At 49.2% G+C, this 23,373-nt stretch overlaps 1 protein-coding gene across 3 annotated transcripts; it reads left to right on the top strand.

Moving 5' to 3' along the window:
• Positions 1–175: 175 nt before the first annotated feature.
• TDRKH (tudor and KH domain containing) lies at positions 176–23,193 on the top strand. Of its 3 annotated transcripts, none has more exons than XM_061606151.1 (15): positions 176–285; positions 2,962–3,104; positions 4,267–4,373; positions 6,260–6,449; positions 8,067–8,200; positions 10,923–11,229; positions 12,479–12,642; positions 12,751–12,923; positions 15,195–15,259; positions 15,738–15,889; positions 17,100–17,234; positions 17,670–17,766; positions 19,549–19,668; positions 20,661–20,756; positions 21,472–23,193. In XM_061606151.1, exons 2-14 carry the CDS (start codon positions 2,981–2,983, stop codon positions 20,723–20,725), a joined length of 1,833 nt encoding a protein of 610 aa, XP_061462135.1. In that variant the 5' UTR covers positions 176–285; positions 2,962–2,980; the 3' UTR covers positions 20,726–20,756; positions 21,472–23,193. The 3 variants fall into 3 exon arrangements, with proteins under 3 accessions (XP_061462135.1, XP_061462134.1, XP_061462136.1); XM_061606150.1 differs by having other exon boundaries at positions 177–285; positions 19,081–19,668; XM_061606152.1 differs by lacking the exon at positions 19,549–19,668 and having other exon boundaries at positions 177–285.
• Positions 23,194–23,373: the final 180 nt, after the last annotated feature.

Genomic DNA, 23,373 nt, shown 5'->3' with positions numbered 1-23,373 from the left:
GCATCCAATTAGAATGAGCTACTCTTCCCCCCCCCCCGGCAGTAGCGTCCAATTAGAACTGCCCGTCCGTTCTGTCTCCACCTGCTGGCATCGTGCCCAATTACAACTCTTTTTTTTTTTAACGGGAGAATTGGAGCGGTCGTCTCCTTTTCTCCAATGGGAGCAAGGGGAGGCGCTTAGAGGGTGACGTAAGCGCGAGGGTGGAGAAAACCCGACTGGGCGTCGTCATTGTCGTTTGTAATCCGGCGCGGAGAGTATCTGCGGAGGGTTCGGGGGGGTGCGCTGGTAGGTGAGGAGGGGGGCAGTTCTGGGGGAAGGCAACACCTGTAGACGGGGGGGGGGAGCCAGGTGTGTTAACGGGAAAGGGGGCGGCTGCGTGGGTTTTATTTGCGTTTTCTGGTTTTCGTTCGTTTTTCACCAGGTTTATGTAATTGCTTCAGGTGCGGAGGCCAGGATGCTGCGTGGGTCTCACTTACGTGTTTCGGTGTATCTATATTCATTTATATTTACGTCTATTCTCTTGCCTTCGTTTGTCGGTTAATACAGTTGACTCGGAGAAATGGCAGGACCAGGATACTGTGTGGGTTTTAATATATATATTACACAAAAGCATGCATGTGCATATATATTCATTTATATTTCTGTTCATTCATTTTCTCATCCGGTTTATACAATTGTCTCAGAGAGATGAGAAGGCCAGGATGCTGTGTAGGCCTTACTTATATTTCAAACATTTATATTCATTTGTTTTCTCACCCGATTTATACAGTTGTCTCAGAAGTGCAGAAGCCAGGATGCTGTGCGGGTCTTATTCATGTTTTCAGTATATCTGTGTTCATTTATATTTATGTCTATTCTCTTGCCTTTATTTGTTTTCTCGCTCCGTTAATCCTGTTGACTCAGAGAAATGGGGAGGCCAGGATGGTTTGTGGGTCTTATTTATAGTTTAACTATAAACATAAATTAATACTTATGCTTAATCTTTTACCTTCATTTGTTTTCTCTGCCGGCTTATACAACCATCTCAGAGAAATGGGAAAGCCAGGATGCTGTGTGGGTCTTGTTTATATTTTAAATATAATGGTATTTCATTAAGGTTAATTTATTTTCTTACCTTAATTCATTTTCTCACCAGGTTTGTATGGTTGTCTCAAAGAAATGGGCAGGGCAGGATGCTGCATGGGTCTTATTTCTGTATTAAATACAAATATATTTCATTAATGTTAACTCATTTTATTACCTTTTTTACTTTCTGACCAGGGTCATATGCCTTAACTCTGAGGAATGGGGAGGAGGGGCTTTTCTGTGGGTTTCACTTGAGTTTGCATTAATTTTCTTACCAGGTCTGTAGGATTCCCTCAAAGAAATGGGGAAGACAGGGTCCTGGGTGGATTTTATTTACATTTCTGTTCATTTTATTACCAGGGGAATATGTCTAAGAGAATGAGATCTTATTCATTTTTTAATTGCTGTATGGCTTGCATGCCTTAACAACTGAAAAAACTGGAAAGCCCAGGATATTGTGTGTTCAGTATCCCACGGTTAGTATTTTTTAGTTGTATAGAGCTATTTAGTTAATAGACTCTATTTGCTATTTTAGAATGGCACAGTAGAAGTGTTGTAATGCGAGGATTGGCATGTTATACCGAGGTATGGGCTGCTGGGGCCCTCCAGATGTTGCTGGACTACAGCTCCCATTATCCCTAGTCACTGGTCACTGGGATAGATGGGAGGAAAAGTCCAACAACATCAAGGCCACAGGTTCCCCGGCTCCCAACGTACAGGCTTGCATGGCAAGACGACTGTTTTCTGCTCTTACCGCTGGAACATTCGGGATGTGGTGGAGGCTAACCACTTGAGTGCAGTGGTGGGCAGCAGGTTAAGAACATGGCTTGTTGACCACAATGTGTCCTGGGCATGTGGAACTCCCTGCCATTGGGTGTAGCGAGAACCACTGGATGGCTTTAAAGGGGGATTAGACGAAGTTTTTGGAGGAGGAACCTGCATTGGTCATGTGATGGCCAAAGAGATGCCCCACAATGAGGGCATTCAACTTGTCGGTTCCACTTGTTGGTGGGCATGGAGGCTGAAAGCAGGTGGTGATGCTATTCCCTTCACACACCGCTTGTAGGCTTTTGGCTGCCCACTCTGGCAAACAGGATGCTGGGCTGGATGGACCCTCAATCCAATCCAGCAAGGCTTTTCTGGCTCTTATGCTAGTTAGGGAGCCTCCAAATGCAGAGGCAGTATACCTCTGAGCACTAGATACTGGGCACATATATAGTAGTAGGGGCTATTGGCTTCTCTCCTTGTGGGTACGTGCAGGCTACCTTGGAGCCTAAGTCTGGCCACTATGAATGACAGGAACCTGTAGATCAGGGTGGGGGAGTCCTTTTCAGCCCAAGGGCCAAATTCCCTTCTGGGCAACCTTCGAAGGGCCACATGCCAGTGGTGGGCAGAACCAAGGGCAAAAACGGTTGTGGGGGGAAAAGTGGGTTTTACCTTTGTACCCTAAGCTAGTTTCCACCCACGCACCTGCACCCCTCTCTGTCCTTCAGTCAGAAAAGTTTCATTTCAAACAGGCAAGAGACACTCGGGGTATAGCGAGGGGTGTGGCCTCCAGAGGTCTGGGAGGGCCACATTCAGCATTTCCAAAACCAGATTGATTCTCCTTCCCCCGTTTGGCTTGGCTCATTCTCTTTGGAGCACTCAGCTGGGCATCTCACCCATGTTGCATTTTCCTCACTGGGGCTGGGCCCAACCTCTGCTTGGGATGCAGGCAGCTCCAGGCGTCCATCCAAGGCTTCTCGAAGCAAAGTCATTTCTCAGGCAGCCAGACTGCTTCTCAAGCTCTTGTCTGGCGGATGCTGCGGGCCGCCGGATCCCTCTCCGGATGATGTACCTGGTGGGTCTCTCTAGCAGGGAGCTGTATCTGAGGAAATTCTTCCCTTTTGCGTTTAGGGCGCCGGCTGCGGAGGCCATGGCCGGCGAGCAGAGCTCCTGGAACAGCCTGACAACACTGCAGAAGGTGGCCCTGGGCCTCGGGGTCCCAGCCAGTGGCGCCATCCTTTACATCCTGTACCGCCGCTACCGGGAAACCCAAGGTGGGTGTGTGCCCCGGTAAAGCGGGAGGGCTGGTTCCTCTTCGTGGGTGAATCTGGGCTGTGAAATGTTTATGGCTTCTGTCCGCTGTGCGTTTCCTCTCTCCGTCTCCTCTCCACTCTTGGAAAGAGTCCAAAGCTTCGCCCCGCACTAGAGCTGCCTCTTGATTGACAGTTGGTGTCATTTCATCTGTCTCTCTCCCCCGCCCCCTGTTGATTCCTTTTCCTGTCCTTGGGCACTTTTTAAAGGAGGGGACGGTTGCCATCAAATCCGACTGGAACATGGTGTTGGGTGGGGTGGGGGCTTTTTAGTGCCTCCCATTCGGGTTTCCTTGGAAGTGAAGGTCTGCTGTATTAGTTGGGGCTCACTTGCTCCTAAGTCAGTGCGTGTTGGCTCAGGGCCAGAAATTAACACATTTTAAAATGGTGCGTTTGGGGAGTGCTTTTTCTCTAAGCCTCCCACCTGCTGAGCACAGTCCCAGCATGTTTTTATACTCTTCGCTTGGCAAATTGGTGCCTTTAGGGTGGCACTATAGATGCATAGAGAGGCCAGGCTGTTGTTGTTTTTTTAATTCATGAAGAGCACCATATTGTTGTTGGCTTATTAGGCTGTACTACCAATGTGTTTTTTCATCAAGTCTGAAATGTTTCAAGATGTATGGGAAGAAGGGCAGGATATAAATCAAATAAATAAATAAATAAGATCCTAAGAACTTAAGAGCCCTGTAGCTTGATCGAGCCAGGGGCCCATCTAGTCCAGCGCTGTGTTTTCACAGTGGCCCAAATGTCCCTAAGAACCTAGATTGACTGCCTCTGGGTCTGGAGGATCCATAAGAACATCCTAAGAGCACTGCTGGGACGTGGCCTGTCAAGTGCTCCCACTGGGAAGCTCACAGGCAGGGCTTGAGCGCAACGGCCATCTCCCCACCTGCAATTCCCAGCTGTTGGTTTTCAGCAGCATACTGAAAACAATAGCCATGCATCTCCTCGAGCCGAAAATGTGGGAGTGTGCAGGGAGTGCCGGCCCCCTTCTCTTCCCTGGGGGTGATGGGCTCCTAGCAGCCAAGGAGAGGCAACCCCCTGAGATGTGGGAGAATGTTTTGGGTCCTCACTGGCCGTTTCTCTTCTTGTGTACATCCTGTCTGTCTCCGGTTGGGGTATCCAGAGGAGCGGCTGACGTTTGTGGGAGAAGAGGAGATGCAAGTGGAAATGAAGATACCGAAGGATGCCGTGAAGCTACTTATCGGGCGGCACGGAGCCAATGTCAAGCAGGTGGGCTTCTTTCCTTTTTTAAGTAAGGATCCCCTGTTACCTCATGGGCGCGGGGTGGTTCATTGCGTTGGATGTTGGTGCATTTGGCTAAATGAGGCAGTGCTCCACCAACCTCAGCCCATGCCTGTCAGCCTTCTTACCTGAGAGTCAGCCCAGGTTCCTGGCGTTGCCTGTGATCCTCTTCGTCCTCCTCGGTCTCCGTTTTGCCCTTGCAGAACTCGGAAGTTAGAAGATGCGGGGGAAAGCAGAATTAGTTGGCTCCGCCCGCCATTGACCCTGGCTCCGCCCACTGTTGGCCTGCCTCCAACTGTCACTGAGTTTGTGGCATTCCTTATGAAAATCGTAAAGGTCCTCAGAGGACATGTAAACTGCAGCACAGTAGGCCAGGGAGAGGGGAAGGGACAAAGGCCATCTTGATGAAGAGGTATTGCTGGCACTGGAACGGGGGAAAGGTCAGTGCTATGCTAGTCATCACTGGGAAAGGGGTTGGAACTAAAACCAGCAGAATCATAAAAATGGTTAATTGTTAGGGAGTAGAGTACTGCCTGCCTTCGCATTAATTCAGGAGCTGTCAACCTCTTGTCTTGGGGGCTGCATCCGTTTCTTTGCAATGGAAGATGCTATACAAATGAGAAAACAAATATAAAGTTGCCCAGCTCTCCGAGGGCCACATGCTGGTGGTGGCCACGGGCACACTTCTTGTGCACGCATCACGCTTGCCACATAAACCCACACCTAGAGCATGGGGGTGTTGCATGCGTGCATAGCACATGTTCATGTGAGTGACTGCGCACCCTGTGCTCGCTCCCAGGACTGGGAGGCAACCTCTCTCCTTCCAGCCCAGCGTTGGAATGGAGGATGAAGATAGCTTGTCAGGCCTGATCCAGGGTGCAAGTTCATTGCCCCTCCGTAAAGAAGCCATGGGGGGGAGAGAATAGGGGCCTTCATAGAGGTAGTGCTCCATTTGGGGGGGTTCTGGAACATTTTCCATCTCGCAAAAACCTAAGAGAAGCCCTGCCCAATGGGATCAAAGGGCCCTCTAGTCCAGCATCCTGTTCTTGCACTGGCCAACGAGATGCCTCTTCTGGGAAGCCCGCAAGCAGGACCTTGGTGCAGCAGCAACTTGCACCACCTGTGGATTCCTGGCACCTGGTATTCGGAGGTGTACTGCCTCCGACAGTGGCCTTCGTGGCTTGCCTTAATACTCCATGCAACAGACAAGCAGTTACTGGCCCAACACGCTTCTGTTCCTTGGAATCTTCTTCCTCAGGAGCAGCCACAAAAAGAAATAGTTTATACTACCCATTCAGTAACAACACTGGCCATTTAAAAAGAAAAAGCCCTTGTATCTAAAAATACAAGGAATTCCCTCCCCTCAAATATTAGGCAGGCGCCGTCTTTGTTATCGTTTCGGCGCCTGTTGAAGACCTTCCTCTTTCCACGAGCCTTTTAAGTTGAGACCTTATCCCAGTCTGCGTCTGTGTTGGAATTCCTTTTTAAGCTGTTTTTAAACCTTTTTTTAACATGTTTTAACCTTTTTTTAAGATGTCTTGAAAGCTTTCTTTTATAAAAAAATGTTTTTAAAGATGTTTTGTTTTTTAAAGTCTGGTTTTATGATGTTTTAAAGTGTTTTTAGTACTTTTGTTTGCTGCCCTGGGGCTCCTGCTGGGAGGCAGGGTGGGATATAAAATAAATAATAAATAAATAAATAAAAATGTATATGTGGAAGGAAAGCAACAACTGGGTGTAAATCGCCACCCCTAAAATAGACTGAGGTCCACCAGGGAGGCTATTGAGAGCTGGGCACCCTAGGCATAGCCTAGATCTAGAAAGCTGTTGATGCTGCTGTTCAGGAGCCCGTTTGTCTCTCCCCCCCCCCCCAATAGCTGAAGAAGGACACCCAAGCCCGCATTGATGTTGATGTGGAGGATTCTGGCGAGCAGCGGCTGATCCGGATCTGTGGCTCCCCTGTCCAGGTGTGCAAGGCTAAAGCCGCCATCCATCAAATTCTGGCGGAGAACTTGCCCGTGAAGGAAAAGATTCAGGTGCCCCAGCGCACTGTCGGGCGGATAATTGGTAATTGCTCTCCGTCCCCCCCTACCCCGAAATATTCTTGCATGCTCTCCTTTGGCGGGTGGGAAGGGAGGAGTTGATGGGCTGCCCGCTTTGCATCACAGCCCAACGTGCTCGATGCCGGGCTGCCCTTGAAGTCTGTTCAGGGACTTCAGTTGGTACAAAATGCGGTGGGGAGGTACAGGTGACTGGCTGGGGTTCCAGCAGGGAACAGCGCAGGCCAAAGCATCTTGTCAATCTGGGTCTGTCGGTCTTTGAAGTGCTGGAATGGTATACAGCCTTCAGTGTTACCGTCCTGGTCGCTCTAGGTGGCCTAGGACGGCGCGAGAACCAAGATGGCAATGTTTTCCTGCCTGATCTTCAAGGGGCGATTTTGAACAAGGCCAGTGGTTTTACAAGTCTGCACTCCGTAGATCGGGCTCCGAGTTTTCTCTCACACGTTCAACCATCACTGAGTTTGTGGCATTCCCTATGAAAATCTTAAAGGTCCTCAGAGGACATGTAAAATGCAGCACAGTAGGCCAGGGAGAGGGGAAGGGACATAGTTAAACTATGGAATTTGCTCCCACAAGATGCAGTAATGGCCACCAGCTTGGACAGCTTTAAAAGAAGATTAGACAAATTCATGGAGGACAGGGCTATCAATGGCTACTAGCCGTGATGGCTGTGCTCTGCCACCCTAGTCAGAGGCAGCATGCTTCTGAAAACCAGTTGCCGGAAGCCTCAGGAGGGGAGAGTGTTCTTGCACTCGGGTCCTGCTTGCGTGCTTCCCCCAGGCACCTGGTTGGCCACTGTGAGAACAGGATGCTGGACTAGATGGGCCACTGGCCTGATCCAGCAGGCTCTTATGTTCTTATGACAAAGGCCATCTTGATGAAGAGGTATTGCTGGCATTGAGGTATTGCTGGCACTGAAGATCTAGGCCTAGGGTGCTCAGCTCTCAATTGCCTCCCTGGTGGACCTCAGTCTATTTTACAGGTGGCGATTTATACCCAGTCGTTGCTTTCCTTCTACATATACATTTTTATTTATTTATTATTTAATTTATATCCCTCCCTGCCTCCCAGCAGGAGCCCCAGGGCAGCAAACAAAAGTACTAAAAACACTTTAAAATACAAAATGCAGTGGGGAGGTACAGGTGACTGGCTAGGGTTCCAGCAGGGAACAGCACAGGCCAAAGCATCTTGTCGATTTGGGCCAATGAGTCTTTGAAGTGCCAGAATGGTATACAGCCTTCAGTATATCCACAGGTTACCAGCCTGGCCGCTCTAGATGGCCTAGGCCAGCCTTTCCCAACTAGTGGGCCACCAGATGTTGTTGGACCACAATTCCCATCTTTCCTGACCATTGGCAATGCTGGCTGAGGCTGATGGGAGTTGTGGTCCAACAACATCTGGTGGCCCTCTAGTTGGGAAAGGCTGGCCTAGGAGGACGCCAGAACCAAGATTGTAATGTTTTCCTGCCTGATCTTCAAGGGGCGTTTTTGAACAAGGCAAGTTGTATTACAAGTCTGCGCTTCTTAGATCGGGCTCTGTGTTTTCTCTCGCATGTTCTCATCCTGTTGCGCGTACGACCTTGGGGGGCCCCCACTGACGGCGTCTGATCCCATTTCGTCTGGAGGCAGGGGTGGGGAGACGGTGCGAGCCATCAGCCAGAGCACAGGAGCCAAGGTGGATTGCGACCGGGAAGGTAGCCTTTCGCTCACCCGCCTCATCACTCTCTCTGGGACTCGCAAGGAGGTGGAAGCGGCTAAGGTGAGCTCGTCCCCCTGCTTGCTAACAGTGCTTGAGTGTTAAGATTGCGTTCATCTAGTACTGAATGCCTAGTGCTGAGCACTGCCATTTTTTAAGTACATAAAGAGCCTGCTGAATCACGCCAGTGGCCCGTCTAGTCCAGAAATCCTGTTCTCACAGTGGCCAGGCAGATGACCCTATGGGAAGCCCACAGGCAGCACCTGAATGGAAGAGCACTCTCTCCTCATGCCGTTTCCTGCAGCTGGTATTCAGAAGCATCCTGTCTCCAACAGTCAAGGCAGAGCGTAGTCATCCTGGCTAGGGGCTGTCAATAGCCTTATTCTCCATGGATTCGTGTAACCCTCTTTTAAAGCCATCCAAGTTGGTGGCCAACGCTGCCTCTTGTGGGAGCAAATCCCAGCATTGAGGGCTTCCCAAACTGTGGCCCATGGTCTGTATGAAATATTCATATTGATTTTTACTGGATTTTTATTGCTTCTGTTTCTTATGTTGCATTTTATTGTGCAACAGTTTGGATTCTATGGGATGCAAATTGTGATACTATAAAAAAAAAATATTAAATTTTTATCCTGCCCTTCCTCCCAGTAGGAGCCATGGGGGGCGAACAAAAACACTAAAAACATCTTAAAGAGACTTGAAAATATATTAAAACAAAACATATTTTAAGAAATCTTGTTTAAAAAAAGCTTTAAAAACATCTTAAAAAGCAATTCCAACGCAGACTGGGATAAGGTCTCTACTTAAAGGGTTTGTTGAAAGAGGGAGGTCTTCGGGAGGCACCGAAAAGATAACAAAAATGGTGCCTATCTAATATTTAAGGGGAGGGAATTCCACAGGGTAGGTGTCACCACACTAAAGGTCTGTTTTCAATGTTGTGTGGAACTGATCTGATAAGATGGCATCTGCATGAGGCCCTCACCTACAGAGCGCAGTGATCAGCTGGGTATATAAGGGGTAAGACGGTCTTTCAGGTATCCTGGTCCCAAGCTGTATAGGGCTCTGTACACCAAAACCAGAATCTTGAAAATACAATACAGGAAATAAACGCCATAAAAATACAATTAAAAAAGATAAAGTGCCTATCACAGCGCATGGCAATTCTGACAACAGGCAGAAACATCATGAAGTGGTCCGCTAAGACCCTCGGTGCTTTTCAAGAGGTCCATGGTGGGGAAAAGGTTGGAGACCACTGCCATAGTTTGGCCGTCTACGGTATGAAGTCGTCCTTCCTTTTGTCTCTCCTGAATCGTCCAAAAACCAGCTTCGTTGGATGGCTCCAAGCTGCAGTATCGCAAGAGAGGGAGAAAACCTCATCAGGTGTTGGGAGCCTGTTCCTAAGGAACACCCTCACTAAGCTTCATTTTTGTGTCTCTTGGAAGCTTTTTTTTTTTTAGTGAGAAGCCGTGCTGTAAAAGACTTACAATTTGCAGTGCTGAATTTTCTTTTTTAAGGCTGGCTGCTCATTTCCTTCTGGGCTTCTTCCTGCTCTGTTTCCCCCCCCCTTAATTGTTTTCTTGTATAGCAAATGTGAGGAACCTTTCTCAGTCCCCAGAGCCACATTCCTTCAAGGACAACCTTCGGGAGGGCACATGGCCGTGGTAGGCGGGGCCAGAGGTGAGAGTGGGTGGAGCCACTGACATCACTCTTTTAACTTGGTGCAGTAGCTTGTATTTGGTCTGGGGTTTCTATACCTGCTCCCACATCTCTCCATCCAGATAAGCAATATAGGAACAGCAGATGAAGCTGCTTTTTACTAGGAATCAGGCTCTTGGTCCATCCAGCTCAGTATTGTCAACACTGACTGGCAGCAGCTCTCCAGAGCAGGGGTCTATCCCAGCCCTGCCTGGAGACGCCAGAGATTGCGCCTGGGATCTTCTGCACGCAAACCAAGGTGCTTTGCTGCTGAGCTTTGGCCGGTCTTTTGAATGGCGATAGAGGCACTATCAGGAACACACACAAGCACTCAAGAGTTGGATAGGCCTCATTTGTCCCCCATGCCTAAGGTTCCCCATCTGTGTCACGTGGTTTTCTTGTGCTCTCACGGTGTGTTAACATTTGCGGTAATGGAAAGGCGGCTTATAAACTTCTTACAGAAATGCTAATGTGGCAGCCTTGCGTGAGCCGCAGCTCTTCCTCCTTGGTATGGCGGAGGTGATGCTGGCCTTCCTTGCAGGGTTAGTTGGAAAGATGATTGGGTTGCTGTTAACAACAGTTTTTTAAAAAATGTCCAGATGCGAGGACCTGGATGTGGCAGTAAGCAACCTTGCCCAGCCAAAAGCAGTTATGGGATCCCAGGACAAAAGGCCCGTCTCTGCAGCCGCATATATTTTTATAACCTTTTTAGACTGTGCCCATTAATCATCCCCTTGGCAATTCACAACTATCTTTTTTTTAAAAAATTAAAACAGAAAGCAAGAGGTTTCTTCTAAAAAAACTACGTAAAACAAACACAAGCAGTATACAATCGTTCTAAAATGGCGTTTAAACCCTAGCTAACAATTTAGGAGTGCAGAAAACCTGGAGAATGGTCTCTGATGACGACCTTAAGATCCAGGCAGGGGGTCTGTGGGAGGGGGGTGATCCTTTGGCTTACCTGTCCCCAGGCTGAATTGGGACCCTTGAATCAGATTGGAAACAGATGCAGACGACGGCACGCAGGGTCAGTGAGAAATGGCTGTTAAATGCAGCAGCCTCCTTGGCTTCTTTTCCCAATCTCCTGCAGCAACTGATTGCAGAGAAGGTTGCTGAGGACGAGACTTTTCGCAAGAAGCTCTCGCAGGTGGCGTCAGCGCGGTCTCAGCGCAAGCAGCCTTTGGGCACGAGGAGGGAGGAAGCTGCCGCTGGCGACCACAAGGGCCTACCGTGCACCGGAGAAGCCTCCCGTCGGCCACCCAGCCCATTGCACAGGGAAGGGGCTGGCGAAAAGATCCCGGAGTATCCCCCGGATGAACCGCAGGAGCTGAAGAGCGAAGTCGGATCTCCCGAGGATTCTGCACCGGAAACCTCTTGGCTAAGCTCCGTGTTTGAAGGTAAGCAGAAGAAAGCGGCCTTTATCTCTTCTCTCCCCCCAATGCCTATTCAGAGCTACACTGCCTCTGAAGCTGGAGGTTCCATTTAACTCTCATGGTCTATAACGGTTGATTGGCCTCTCTGTGAGCTTGTTGGTTCCCCTTTAAGAGCAATCGCTGTATCTTGCAGCAGTGAGTTTCTTAAATTGCTAGAAACTTTTTTTCATTTTTTTCTGTTAAAGCATGAAATGGCCCAGGATGCTGGTCCCTATGTTCTGCAGTCAGTTTTATGCTTGCATAAAAGTCCTCCCCGGGCTGGTTTTATACACCCATACACAACGTTCCCATGCTTCAAGTACAATAGGTGTTGGTTGGCTGATTGATTGAGTTTATTTATATGTCGTGGCTTGCAACGAACATTTAAAATAGCAAAATACAGATCATTGGGTGTAGGGGAGAGAAGATGGCTTACGAAACGTAATCAGTTCAAATAGGAGGAAAACCAGCAACCTGTTAGTTGTTAACACCGAACATCAACACGATATTACACAAGAACTAACCCAGATCAGGGGTTCCCAGACCGTGGACCTCCAGTGGCCCGTGGCATGTCTGTGAAAAGCATACGAATTCTATACAGTTCTGTTGAATTCAAATGGCAATACAATAAAATAAGCAATGAAATGGCCAACAAAAATCATAAAGCATCTAGCGCTAAATTTACAATTGCCGCAATATACAGATAAAAATTAAGTGGTCCGCCAAGACCATGAATAATTTTCAGGTGGTCCATGGGGGAGAAAGGTTTGGGAACAACCGATCCAGATTTAAAGACACTAGTACAGAGCAAAGAAAGCTAACAGACAGTAGAGCTCCAGATGTTTGTCTTGCTGCACTTCCAAGGAAGCCTCAGCCGAGCCTGCCCTTAAATACAGTTCAGAGGGGAGGGGTCGTCTCACTTGGCTAGGTGTCACACAGCTGGCTCCCTCTTCTGTTGTTGTTGTTAGTTTATATCCATTTTCCACACAAAGTCCCAAAGCAACGTAACACCTTACTCATCAAAGTAAATATTCCCTAATCATGAGGTCTAGTGCCTTCCTTTTTTTGGTAGAATGGGTTGAAATATATTGCTGCTGTGAAATGTCTGGTGTTCGGATGCTGAAAGATTAAATCTTATTGGGGCAGGGAGGAGTCGTTGAGTTGTGGGTCAGGCCCTGACCTTGGGTACCTGGAGGGGGAACAGTTCCTCACTCTCTGCTCCCTACGCATTCAGTCCCCAGCCCGGATTTCAGCTTCCATGCCAACGAGCACTTGGAGGTCTACGTGTCGGCAGCCGAAAACCCCAACCACTTCTGGATCCAAATTATCGGCTCGCGGACCCTCCAGCTGGACAAGCTCACCTGGGAAATGACACAGCACTATGAAAGCAGCTGCGCGGTGAGGCTCCGTTGGGGAGGGGGGAACACATATGTGGTGGGGAGGCAGGAACACCCCTCCTTCCCCTCTCGCGTCACATGACACGCTTCGCCTTCTCTGCCCGCCCAGTCTGAGTTCCCGAACGTGCGCCTGGGGGACATTGTGGCTGCCCCGTACCTGGAAGATCGCTCTTGGTACAGGGCCAGAGTCCTCGGCACTCTGGACAGTGGGAACCTGGATCTCTACTACGTCGACTTCGGGGACAACGGGGAGGCTCCTCTGGAGAAGCTGAGGCAGTTACGGTGAGAGCCACGCCTGGGAATGCGGCCGTTGCTTGGCATCGGAGTGTCTGCTTGGCTTGCAGAAGGGCCCAGGTTCAATCCCTGATGGCATCTCCAGGTGGGGCTGGGAATCTGCCCTTGCCTGAAAACCTGGGGAGCCGCTGCCGGTCAGTAGTAGATTAAGGGTTCCCCTAGTGCGGCCCGTAGGACCACGACTGGTCTGCGAGCTTCTTTGGTCTGGAAGCGGCAGCTGGTGCAAAATGCGGCAGCGAGACTGCTCACTGAGGCAGGGTATCGCCAACATGTCACCCCACTGCTGAAAGAATTGCCCTGGCTGCCCATTTGCTATCGGGCCAAGTTCAAGGTTCTAGTTTTGGCGTACAAAGCGCTATACAGCTCGGGACCAGGATACCTGAAAGACCGTCTTACCCCTTATATACCCAGTCATCACTGTGCTCTGCAGGTGAGGGCCTCCTGCAGGTACCATCTTATCAGGAGGTCTGTTCCATACAACATAGGAAACTGACCTTTAGTGTGGCGGCACCGACCCTGTGGAATTCCCTCCCCTTAAATATTAGGGAGGCGCCATCTCTGTTCTTTTAGGCGCCTACTGAAGACCTTCCTCTTTCAACAAGCCTTTTAAGTTGAGACCTACCCCAGTCTGTGTCTGTTGGAATTGCTTTTAATTTTTTTAAAAAACAATGTTTTTAACCCTTTTTAAAAGATATTTTAAAAGCTTTTTTAAAAAAATGTTTTTGAAGTTGTTTTGGTGTATTTTAGGGTCTGTTTTTGTGATGTTCTGATGTGTTTTTAGCGCTTCTGTTTGCCACCCTGGGCTCCTGCTGGGAGGAAGGGTGGGATATAAATCAAATAAATAAACTGAGATGGTCTGCAGCCTGTCTGTGGATTTGTGGTTGAAGGCAAGAGATGGCCCGTGCATCCCATTAAACACCGTAGGACCTCACCATAACGTGGAGGGTCGGGACATAGGATGTCCCCGCATTATGATAAAAGCCAGGTTCCGTAAACAGTATTTTACTCCAGGATGCTGTCATACCAAATCCGCGATTCAGCAAGCCCCGTTATAGCGAGGTTCTACTATGCATCTCCTGTCTTTAACCACAAATCCAGAGTTTTTTAATTGTGTTTTTATTTCTTAATACTGCGTTTTATTGTAGCGCAATCTGATATCTATGGAATTGAAATTCTAATACAGTTGAAAACAACATGAGAAATAAAATAAGCAATAAAAATGCAATTAAAGATCCTATAGTGCCCAACACAACATGTTACATGTACCTACAGCAGGCAGGAAAACCATTCAGGGGTCTGGCAAGTGGTCCGTGGAGGAAAAAGGGTTGGGAACTGCTTGTGTAAACAGTACTGAGCTAGGTAGGCCAAGGGTCTGACTCCGTACAATTCCTGCGTTCCTATGAGAAGTTGGCACCTCTTTCTTGACAAAGGACCTAGGAGCATTTGACTGCTTTGGGGGGGGGGAAAGCATTTGATCGACTGATGGGTTGAACATTATATGCCATGTGCGTGTATTTAAAGCATTAACTCTTTTCCTTGTTCCCAGGGTGGGTTACAAAAACCAGATCACATCCACACCGTCCGTTTTAAAGCACAGCTCCTCCACAGCTCTCAGCACCCTTGACAAAGCTACACTTCCCGGGATTCTTTTGGGGGAAAGCTGTGACTGTTAAAAGTGGCAGCAGAGTGCTCTAAATGGATTGTGTGGATGTGACCAGAGTCCCTGCCTTCAGGCTTATAGTCAGAAAAGACATGACACAAAAGAGGGAGGAGGACAAGGGGAAAGCACGTCAGGAACAAATTCTTAAACTTTGTACAGCAACCAGCTAGGATGGAAACAATGCAGGTACCCTGATGGAATGGACTTATTTGCAACCCAGATAGGCTTCAGCAAGGGCTTCTACTGGGAGGAAGGGCGGGATAGGAATCAAATAATAAATACATACATAGGCTTCGACAACAAGCAGGGTCTCCTTAGTGGCTGCCACTTTGGAGCACCCTTCTGCAGGCTCTTCATTTAGCCTCCCCCCATACACACACGCGTGGACACCTCGAAGCGAGTGAAAATAGTTCCGTTCTTTAATGGAGCCCTTGCCCTACATTCTCTTCGGCTGTTGGCCATTAAGAAAAAAAACACCTAGATGTCGATTCATCTGTATTCTGCATTTTCAGGGCTGCGGAGGGTAGGAGGTAAGCAAGGGTAGGCTCCTGTTTAAGGCCGCAACGGTTGAGCGTAATTTCTCCCTTTTCTCCTTCCAGGAGCGACTTCCTAAGCCTCCCTTTCCAAGCGATCGAGTGCAGCCTCGCTTGCATTGCTCCGGCTGGTGAGTTGCATGCCCGGGAACAGCCAACTCTGGTTTCTTTAAAAGAGGATGAGCCAAATCCGTGGAGGATAAGGCTGTCGATAGTGGCTAGCCACAGTGGCTAGGTTCTACGTCCCCTGTTGGAGACAGAATACCAGGTGCTGGGATCGCAAGTGGGAAGAATGCCGTTGTCCGCGGGTCCTGCTTGTGGGCTTCACAGCGGGGCGTCTGGTTGGCCACTGTGAGAACAGGATGCCGGACTAGGCAGGCCCTTGGTGTGATCCAGCGGAGCTCATCTGAGGCTGTTAACCAATCGCATCATCCCTGTGGCGCAGGCTGTGAAATCAGGATGTAATTCAGAGGGCTATCCCTCTGGCGTGAGCTGTTTTTAAAGTCCAGTGGGGATCAGCTTCCAAGGAAAACCCCCTTAGGATCAGGCTGTTGGAGGCAGCAGAGTGCTTGACCATAATTGTCTTTTCATCCTTGCCCAATCTAACAGGAGATCAGTGGGCTGAAGCGGCGTTGGACGAATTTGACCGTCTCGCCCACTGTGCCAAGTGGAAGCCAGTGGTGGCGAAGATCTGCAGCTATCTGCCTTCTGGGAGTAGCACTTGGCCTCATGTGAGATTGTACAATACCTCCACTGGGCAGGTAAGGCAGTGTCTGCTTTGATATTTTCACAGACATTGTTCTTTAAAAAAAAAAGAAATCTTAATAATGCTCAGGCTCGAGTCTGGTATGGGTGTGCAGTCCCCACACCCTATTTCACAGATGAGAAGGATTGGATCTAATTCTCCCATGTACTCAACAAGGTGAGTTTGGTAGGTGGGGACTGCTAACCTATCAATCGCCTGATGTCACAGTGATGTTAGGTGATCTCATTTTTAGCCTGTGTGGTTTGGAATCGAACTGTGTGGGCAGATGTTTCAAAAGACCCAATGATCAGCTGATTGTCTGGGCTTTGCAGGGTTCACTGATTGTCTGTGCCTTAAAAAAAAAAAAAATCAACTTTCAACTCTTACTATGTCTTTAACGGTCTTGCACCTAATGTCGCACTTCTCAGGTAGGGCAGTTGGGCATGACTTGACGAAATGGTGAGGCCTGGTGGGTCTGATTGTGTCCACAGGCCAGAGATTCCCCACCCCTGAACTAGTTCTTACTGAGGTGATTGACATGTTTCTAGGCTTTACCACATCAAAATGGTCCTCAATGAGGACTAGGCGTTTGACAAGATACTTTGAAGGCCTGATCAGGAGCTAGTCCAGCCTTTCCCAGCCAGTGTGCCTCCAGATGTTGTTGGACCACAATTCCCATCTCTCCTGACCATTGGCAATGCTGGCTGAGGCTGATGGGAGTTGTGATCCATCAACATCTGGAGGCACACTGGTTGGGAAAGGCTGAGCTAGTCTCACGAGAGGATGTCTTGGAGGGAAGGAGATCAGCTGGAAACTGTTTGCTGCTGTCCTTTCACCTTCCACCCCATTCAACAAAATAAACTTCCAGTCAGTTCTCCTGACGGCAGCACTGTTCTTTGCTATTCATTGTTCTCACCTATGAATTTGAACAGTGGAGAGCCACGGGGTGATGGCTGAAAGGGTTGGATTTGGCCCAGTGGAGGAAGTGTCACCTACTAGCCCCAAAAAGAAAAGCCATATAAAAAACTTCCTCTTAGCTGGTTTTTATCTTTAAAAGACACGACACAAGAGGAAAACAGGATAAGGAGGGAAGAGGAAAACCAAGCAAACACCCTTTCTTAAAAAGTTGTGTTTTATAATGACTTGCTGGAATGAAAAACAATTCAGGGGAGAGGGGGAGCTGAATGAAGCCGGCTTTTCTCCTGATAACATTTCCCTCTTTCCAGGACATCGATGTTGGGGAAGAGCTCGTGCGGTTGGGCTATGCGGTGTGGCGCCCTCAGGATAGAGATAGGGGCACAGGAGACGGACCCCATCAGTTGGAGAAAGGGGCAACTTCGAGTGGCCCCAACAGAGCCTTGGTGAATAACAATCTCCCCTCCTTGGGTTTGGATAGGCTGGCCCAGCTGGTAACTGCCCGGGGCTGTAGTCAGGTTCCGAATGCTGGGACAACAAGATCCTTGTTCTCATGACAGCAGCCAAAAGCCTTGGTGTTGAACAGCTGTAAGGATTTTTGTGTAGATGAAGGAGGTGCTGTGCTGGGTTTGAGTTTCACCCTCTGGCATTAAGTCTGTGAGCGCAATACAAATGAAGCTTCCAGGGGTGGCAAAATGTTGGGGGCACAACTTTTGCTGATCCCAAAAGTTTTGGTTGCACAAGACGTTTTGGCTGCTGCGTGGAAGAAACTTCAAACTCCATAAGCCATATTTGTTGCAAACGAAAAACATCTTCCAGGGCAAAAGCGGAGTCTGTTCCTCCCCAAAGCCTGTGAACAACACCACCCTTTTTCTCCCTAGGGAGATGTCACAGGGGCATCCCTGGAGAGCCTTGTCTCAGACACACAGATAACCCCGGACGAGATGCCGCACACCTTGTCTTGCCTCAGCCTCTCAGGTAAGCTCCTCTGTCTTTGCCACGTGTGAGTACAGGTGCGCACATCTGCCCCCTCGCTGTCACAAATTTATCTAGGGACCGCAGGGATATCGCATAGAGGGCTTTTTCTAGCTCTTCCAGTCGAGAGCCTTCTAACGAGATGCCGTTTTCATTAAGATGTTATATCCCGCCTTTCCTCCCAGGAGCTCCAGGTGGAGTATTCTTATCCTCACAACAACCCTGCAATGTAGGTTAGGCTGAGAGAGCCCAAGGTCGTTCCAGTGAGCTTCGCGGCTGAGTTGGGGATCTGAGCCCTGGTCTTCTAGGAGATGCTCGTAACCACTCTACCAGACTACTGTAAATAAAACAAAAATGAATTGGACAGATGATTGCAGCTGCCTGCAATACCTTTTTGCACCAGCCACCTTGAGCGCATAACTGGTATGACCACCCTTGGGCAGCAGCTTTTCTGTCTCGTCCTGCTTACTGCAGTGCAGTCAAAGGCACTCTCTGGATAGGTTTATTGGAAAACGGGAGATGGTTAATGAAGTGTAATGACAGCAGGTTGGGCTGCGAAAAAATCTACCTGATGAGGGGCCTCACCTTGCACTCAGCAGCAGAAGAGCAGGATACCTACTGTAGTAACTTTAAGAGAATTGCACAAACCATCACCTGCCCAAATAAGAGATCACAGTAAACTATGGTTCTCCACCCCCCCCAACAAAAGTGAGGGAGGACATAGAACTTTCAAATCTGCTCACAATTGCGAAGAAACAGAATAGACCAAGATTCAGCAGGGACTCTTCTGTACAGCACTGTTCTTCAACCTTGGGTCGCTGGATATTGTCAGACTACAACTCCCATCAACCCCAGCCAGCATAGCCAATAACCAAGGACGATGGGAGTTGTAGTCTCACATTTGGGAGGCCAAGGATGAAGAACGGCCTGGTAAAGCACCAAGCAAATAACTTTGGGGCAATGCCAGGGTCTCAAAGGACCACCCACATGCTTCAATGTTGGACAGAAGGGCCTACCTTGAGACATCTTATTTTCTTTATATCCTATGCCTTCAGTAACTCCTGATGTAGGAATTAAACCAGTTAGATGCGTCTCAGTAATCCAACTTGGAAGTTCCTGGATTTCAGTTTCATAGATGGGGCTTCTTTAGGAGATCTTCCGAGGTCAGTCGTGCCCTGTTGGATAGGTCATCTCTAGCTTTGCTGACTGCTAACGGTTTTCTCGGCCACTTGCTCAAGGATGGCTGTCTCTCGGTAGGGGCCTGTGTGTGTGAGAGAGAGAGTGTGAGTGAAGTAACTTGGTTTTAACTTGTGTCAGATGATCCTGTCGAACAACCCCAGAACGAGACGGAACCACGATGTCGTTCAGCATCCACCCCAGAGAGTGTTGCATCCTCGCTCGAGTCCTTGCAGCTCTCCATCCTTTTTGACACCCCCCCGGAAGGTCCCCCCTCAATACCTAGACACAAAATGGGGAACCGTAGCGGGTACTCTGAAGCAGACCCACCTGTAGGAGCACCAGCTCAGGCCGAGGTGGCAAGAGAGCTGGCCTTCCTCCCAGATGGTGCGGCATTGGGGTCTGAAGTGAAACAGACGTCCACCCCCACCGATCCCTGCCAACTCGGGGAGATTCCTTCAGCACCCTTGCTCTCGAGCATAGATTCCCCCGGTGAGGAGGACTTGTCCTTCACTAAGGCAGACAGCAGCACATACTCTCCCCGGGGCTACTTCTACTACCTCTCCACGTCTGTAGACAGTTTGGATTCCTCTGCCTTCTTCTGCAAAGGGTCGCCCTCTCTCGATGAGTCTCATCAGGATGGGTCTCCTTCTAGCCGCTTGGCCCACGGAGCCTTCGGCAACCCCGCTCCTGACAGTAGAGAGAAGGAGGAAGCATTTGGGGAAGAAGGTACCGGCCCTCGACTTGAACTGACTCCTCGTTGAGGTGTGAGCAGGGGAGCACTGCGCTTGGGCGGGACTTTGCTGGGCACGCCGTCACCCCTTCTGCGAAGACACGTGGCTTTTCTCTAAGGCTGCCAGCTTTAATCGGCTCGATAACCCCTTCTTTCAAACTGTTGTGTTCTAGAGAGCCGTGGGGTTTCTGCGGAAGCTTCCCATGGTGGGAGACCTCTGTGAAACACAGCTGGCCCCACTGGGTTTGAGCTGCAGTGATAGGAGGAGAGCTGGGTATATTCGAACAGGAGGGAAACTGAGGCCAAATGGGCCTGGCTTCCCCCCCCCAACTGAAAGAGGCTTAAAATATGCCATAGAGACTCCTCCAGTACTAAAGTTGTGGCCTTCTTCACAGATGAATCCGTGTGAAGTCTTCCCTAAACATTTGAAAGCCACTATTAATGAGTAGATCACTCAACTTGGGTTGAGTCGATTGATCCATAAAGACATAATTGAGTCAGCATGATGGGAAGTTCATTCTCTAGCTTCTCCAGCTGTTGCTTTTTTTCTGGATCTACTTGTGCTTTCTTCTAACAATGGGCCTCTGTTCATTTCATGCTAAGACTGCATTTTCTTTGCTGCTTTTTGGCAAGCCACCCTGTTTTTATCTCTAGGAAGCTGATAAACTTACGAGTTTCTTAACTGGCTGCCTCTCACCACAGCACCACTCATTCACTTCTCTGGGGCACCTTCACTGAGAGAGATCCCACCTTTAGGTGGCGCAGGGCACAGCGAGACAATGGCTCTGGTTCCCGGGTCGGTGTTTGTTTGCTTTAATCCCGGCTTTGTTTCTATAAGGCACTGGCCCTAAGGGACTTGCACTCCTAGAACACTTCTTGAGCACCTCTTTACACTCCCTGTTGCGTGCCACCACGTTTAGAGGCAGCAGAAATACGCACTCTCCCTTAGCAATTCTTGGGCTAACGCAGCTTTTTAATGTCCCCGCAGAAGTTGCCTCCATGTCAGAGAGTGGCGACCTCTTCCCGCTGGACAATGGTTCCTTGACTCCTTGAGCTGCCCAGAACGGTAATAGTGGAAAAGCTGGTGAGTTCCTTGTGTTGCCGGTGGCGGCGCTGAGCCCAGCGAGTTTCTGTGCCCCACGTGCATCCCGGAAACTGTCTGTTAAGGGTACTAGGAACCATAGCTCTGTGAGGGGTCCCCTAACAACTCTTGGCATCCTTACCAAGCGCCAGTTCTCAAGATGCTTTGGGAGGAGCCATGACTGTGAAAAGGGCTTTTAAATGCATGGCAGCGATGTAACCCTTATCTACTTGGCCCTGTTAAGGGCTCAAAGAGGCCAATTCTTTCCCTCGCATCATTTTTTTTCCTTCTACACGGCAGCATTAATGTATATGCTGGGGGCTATGGAGCGTGCTCAGTCCTTGCCCAGTCACTCGAGGTCCTTAAATGTATGAGCCTAACACTTTTACATACCTGGCAAATCCCTTACCTTCCTTTCACCTTAAGGTCCCAGGCCGGGTCGCAACAATTGCGTATGCAGTCTTGCATACGATATACGCAGAAGTGGCAGCCTTGCTTGTTTATTTATTTATTGCACTTGTATACCGCCCCATAGCCGAAGCTCTCTGGGCGGTTTACAGCAATCAAACGTGGTGGAAGGGGTGGCTGCTGGGCAAACAAACTGATCGGCACGCGACTGCCAAGTTGGGTGTTGGAAGGACTTGTCAATCACTGGATAAGGGTTTCATCTCGTCTTTCCCACCCAACATAACTTTTTTCTTTTCTCTTTGGATCCCAGCTGATGTGCCTGGAACAGAGAGCAGCAGGAGCTGTCCTTGCAGCTTTGCTTGCTTAAACAACACGACTGACACTTAAATGACACGACAGATCCGCTACAGCCACCGTGTAGTGTTTTCCCAGTCGGTCAAGAAGCTCGAGAACTTTTTCGATAAAGCAGACTTGTGCTTCCTTCAAAGGTCACAAAGTTAAGACTCTTGTTCTGAGCAGTTCTGGCTTCCCTGACACGATTTCCAAAGGGAGCTGTGTACACTGATGTTCTTTAAGTTGCGTTTGAGTAACTCAGGCAGGGTGGGGCGTTCTGTTGGGGGACTTGCAACACGATGATGCCTAACTGGTGGGTCGAGTCGCCTTCCTCTTGTTGCGAAGCCTCCTCTCCTGGAGCTAGATGACCTTGAACTGCAATCAAGGGCTGCTTGGGCATTTTGTGCTGCATGTTGGGAAGTTGAAGGTGTGGATCTGTTCCCCTCCCCCCCCCAAAAAATAAAAGTTTAGGCAGAGAGGAATGTGGCAGTTCTTCACAGTAAAATTTTGCCAGCCTCGTTGGCCGTACCTGTTTTCTACTTGGTTGGGTGGGCCGAGAGTGGTTTTGAGAATCGGCTGCAAGAACCTGTCAAGCCAACCTCCCTGCGTAGCGGGGCCAGAGTTGCAGCTTTACCACTTTTCAGATTCCAGGTGGAATAGTGGGAATGCTCACCACTCCTGTTCCAGAGTTAATGCCCCTTTCATATTGCAGAGCTGGAGAAAGAGGAGGTCTGTCCTGTCCGTTCTAAGTTTGTAGGTGCAGAGGGCATAGGGGAGCGTCCTAAACGGGCGGTCCCCTCCACCCGCATCCTCAAATGGCACTGCCCATCAAGATTGCATCGTCTGGCTTCTGCATGTGTCGATCGGCTACTTTGATTAGGCCAGGGGTGGGGACCCTTTGGCTCCCCAGATGATGCTGAACCCTAACTCCCATCTGGCCCAGCAAGAGCAGCCAACGGCCAGGAATGTTGGGAGTTGTAGTTCAGCAACATCTGAAGGTTCCCCACACCTGGATTAGGCTAAGCTTTGAGGGAGCCAAGCCCTTGCTAGACAACAGGGCAAGTGAAAAGTGTCCTCTTACAAGCAGGGGCAGGGGGTAGAGACAGTGATGATTGACAGCTAGCAATTTAAAATACTTGAAGAGGGAGGCTGAGGGGCGGCTCTCTGACAGCTTAGACCTGGGGTGGCCCGACTTCCAACGTCATCCCTGACAACTGGCCATCCTGCCTGGGGCTGGTGGACGTTGGAGTCCAACAGCGTCTGGATAGCCACAGGATCCACCACCGCAGCATAGATGCTCAAGCCTCGCTTGGCTAGAGTCCTACTTGTGCTCCCCTTTGGCGATTTAAAAAAGGCCGACCTTTTATCAAAAGCAAGTGGATTTGTGTTGTCCAAAAGGCCAGTGCCACCGACTGCCAATAAGCAAGACTGGTTTGCTGATTTTGTCTTTAAAAAAAAAAAAAAAAAGTCTCATCCTGGTTTGAATACAACAGGAGTCGCTTGCGTTGTCTGCTTTCGGGACAAGGGGTGGGTGGGTTATACGTGAAAGTTGGAAGCAACATGGCTCTTTCCATCTCGTCCTTTCAGAAACGAGGTGTGGTATGTTTGGACTTGTGGTATATGTTGGACTGATGTTTTGTGTACATCAGGTAATAGATTTTGTGTTTTCTCCTAAATAAAGGCTTGTTTTTTAGTTCTACTGGAGTTCTGTCCTGACAACAAACGAAAGTGCTTCTTCGCCCTGTGCCTAGCGAAACAATAGAATTCACTCACACAAGAGGCAGTGATAGCCACTGACCCGGATGGCTTTCGAAGAGGATTAGGCAAATAAAACACTTATGCCCAACTCTGCCTTTTACCCCACTGAGGCACTGGCCCA

Source organism: Rhineura floridana, chromosome 22 (genome assembly GCF_030035675.1).
Source record: "Rhineura floridana isolate rRhiFlo1 chromosome 22, rRhiFlo1.hap2, whole genome shotgun sequence".
In the NCBI taxonomy this organism is placed as follows: Eukaryota; Metazoa; Chordata; class Lepidosauria; order Squamata; family Rhineuridae; genus Rhineura; species Rhineura floridana.
Note: the sequence above shows the minus strand (reverse complement) of the source record. Positions and strands in the feature narration are given on the sequence as shown.

Excerpts from the sequence above, each read along its gene's own strand:
- TDRKH (XM_061606150.1), top strand. The coding sequence starts at position 2,981 with ATGGCCGGCGAGCAGAGCTCCTGGAACAGCCTGACAACACTGCAGAAG. Across the intron at positions 3,105-4,266 it reads CCGCTACCGGGAAACCCAAG|AGGAGCGGCTGACGTTTGTG; the intron begins GTGGGTGTGTGC and ends TGGGGTATCCAG. Across the intron at positions 19,669-20,660 it reads GGAAGCATTTGGGGAAGAAG|AAGTTGCCTCCATGTCAGAG; the intron begins GTACCGGCCCTC and ends ATGTCCCCGCAG.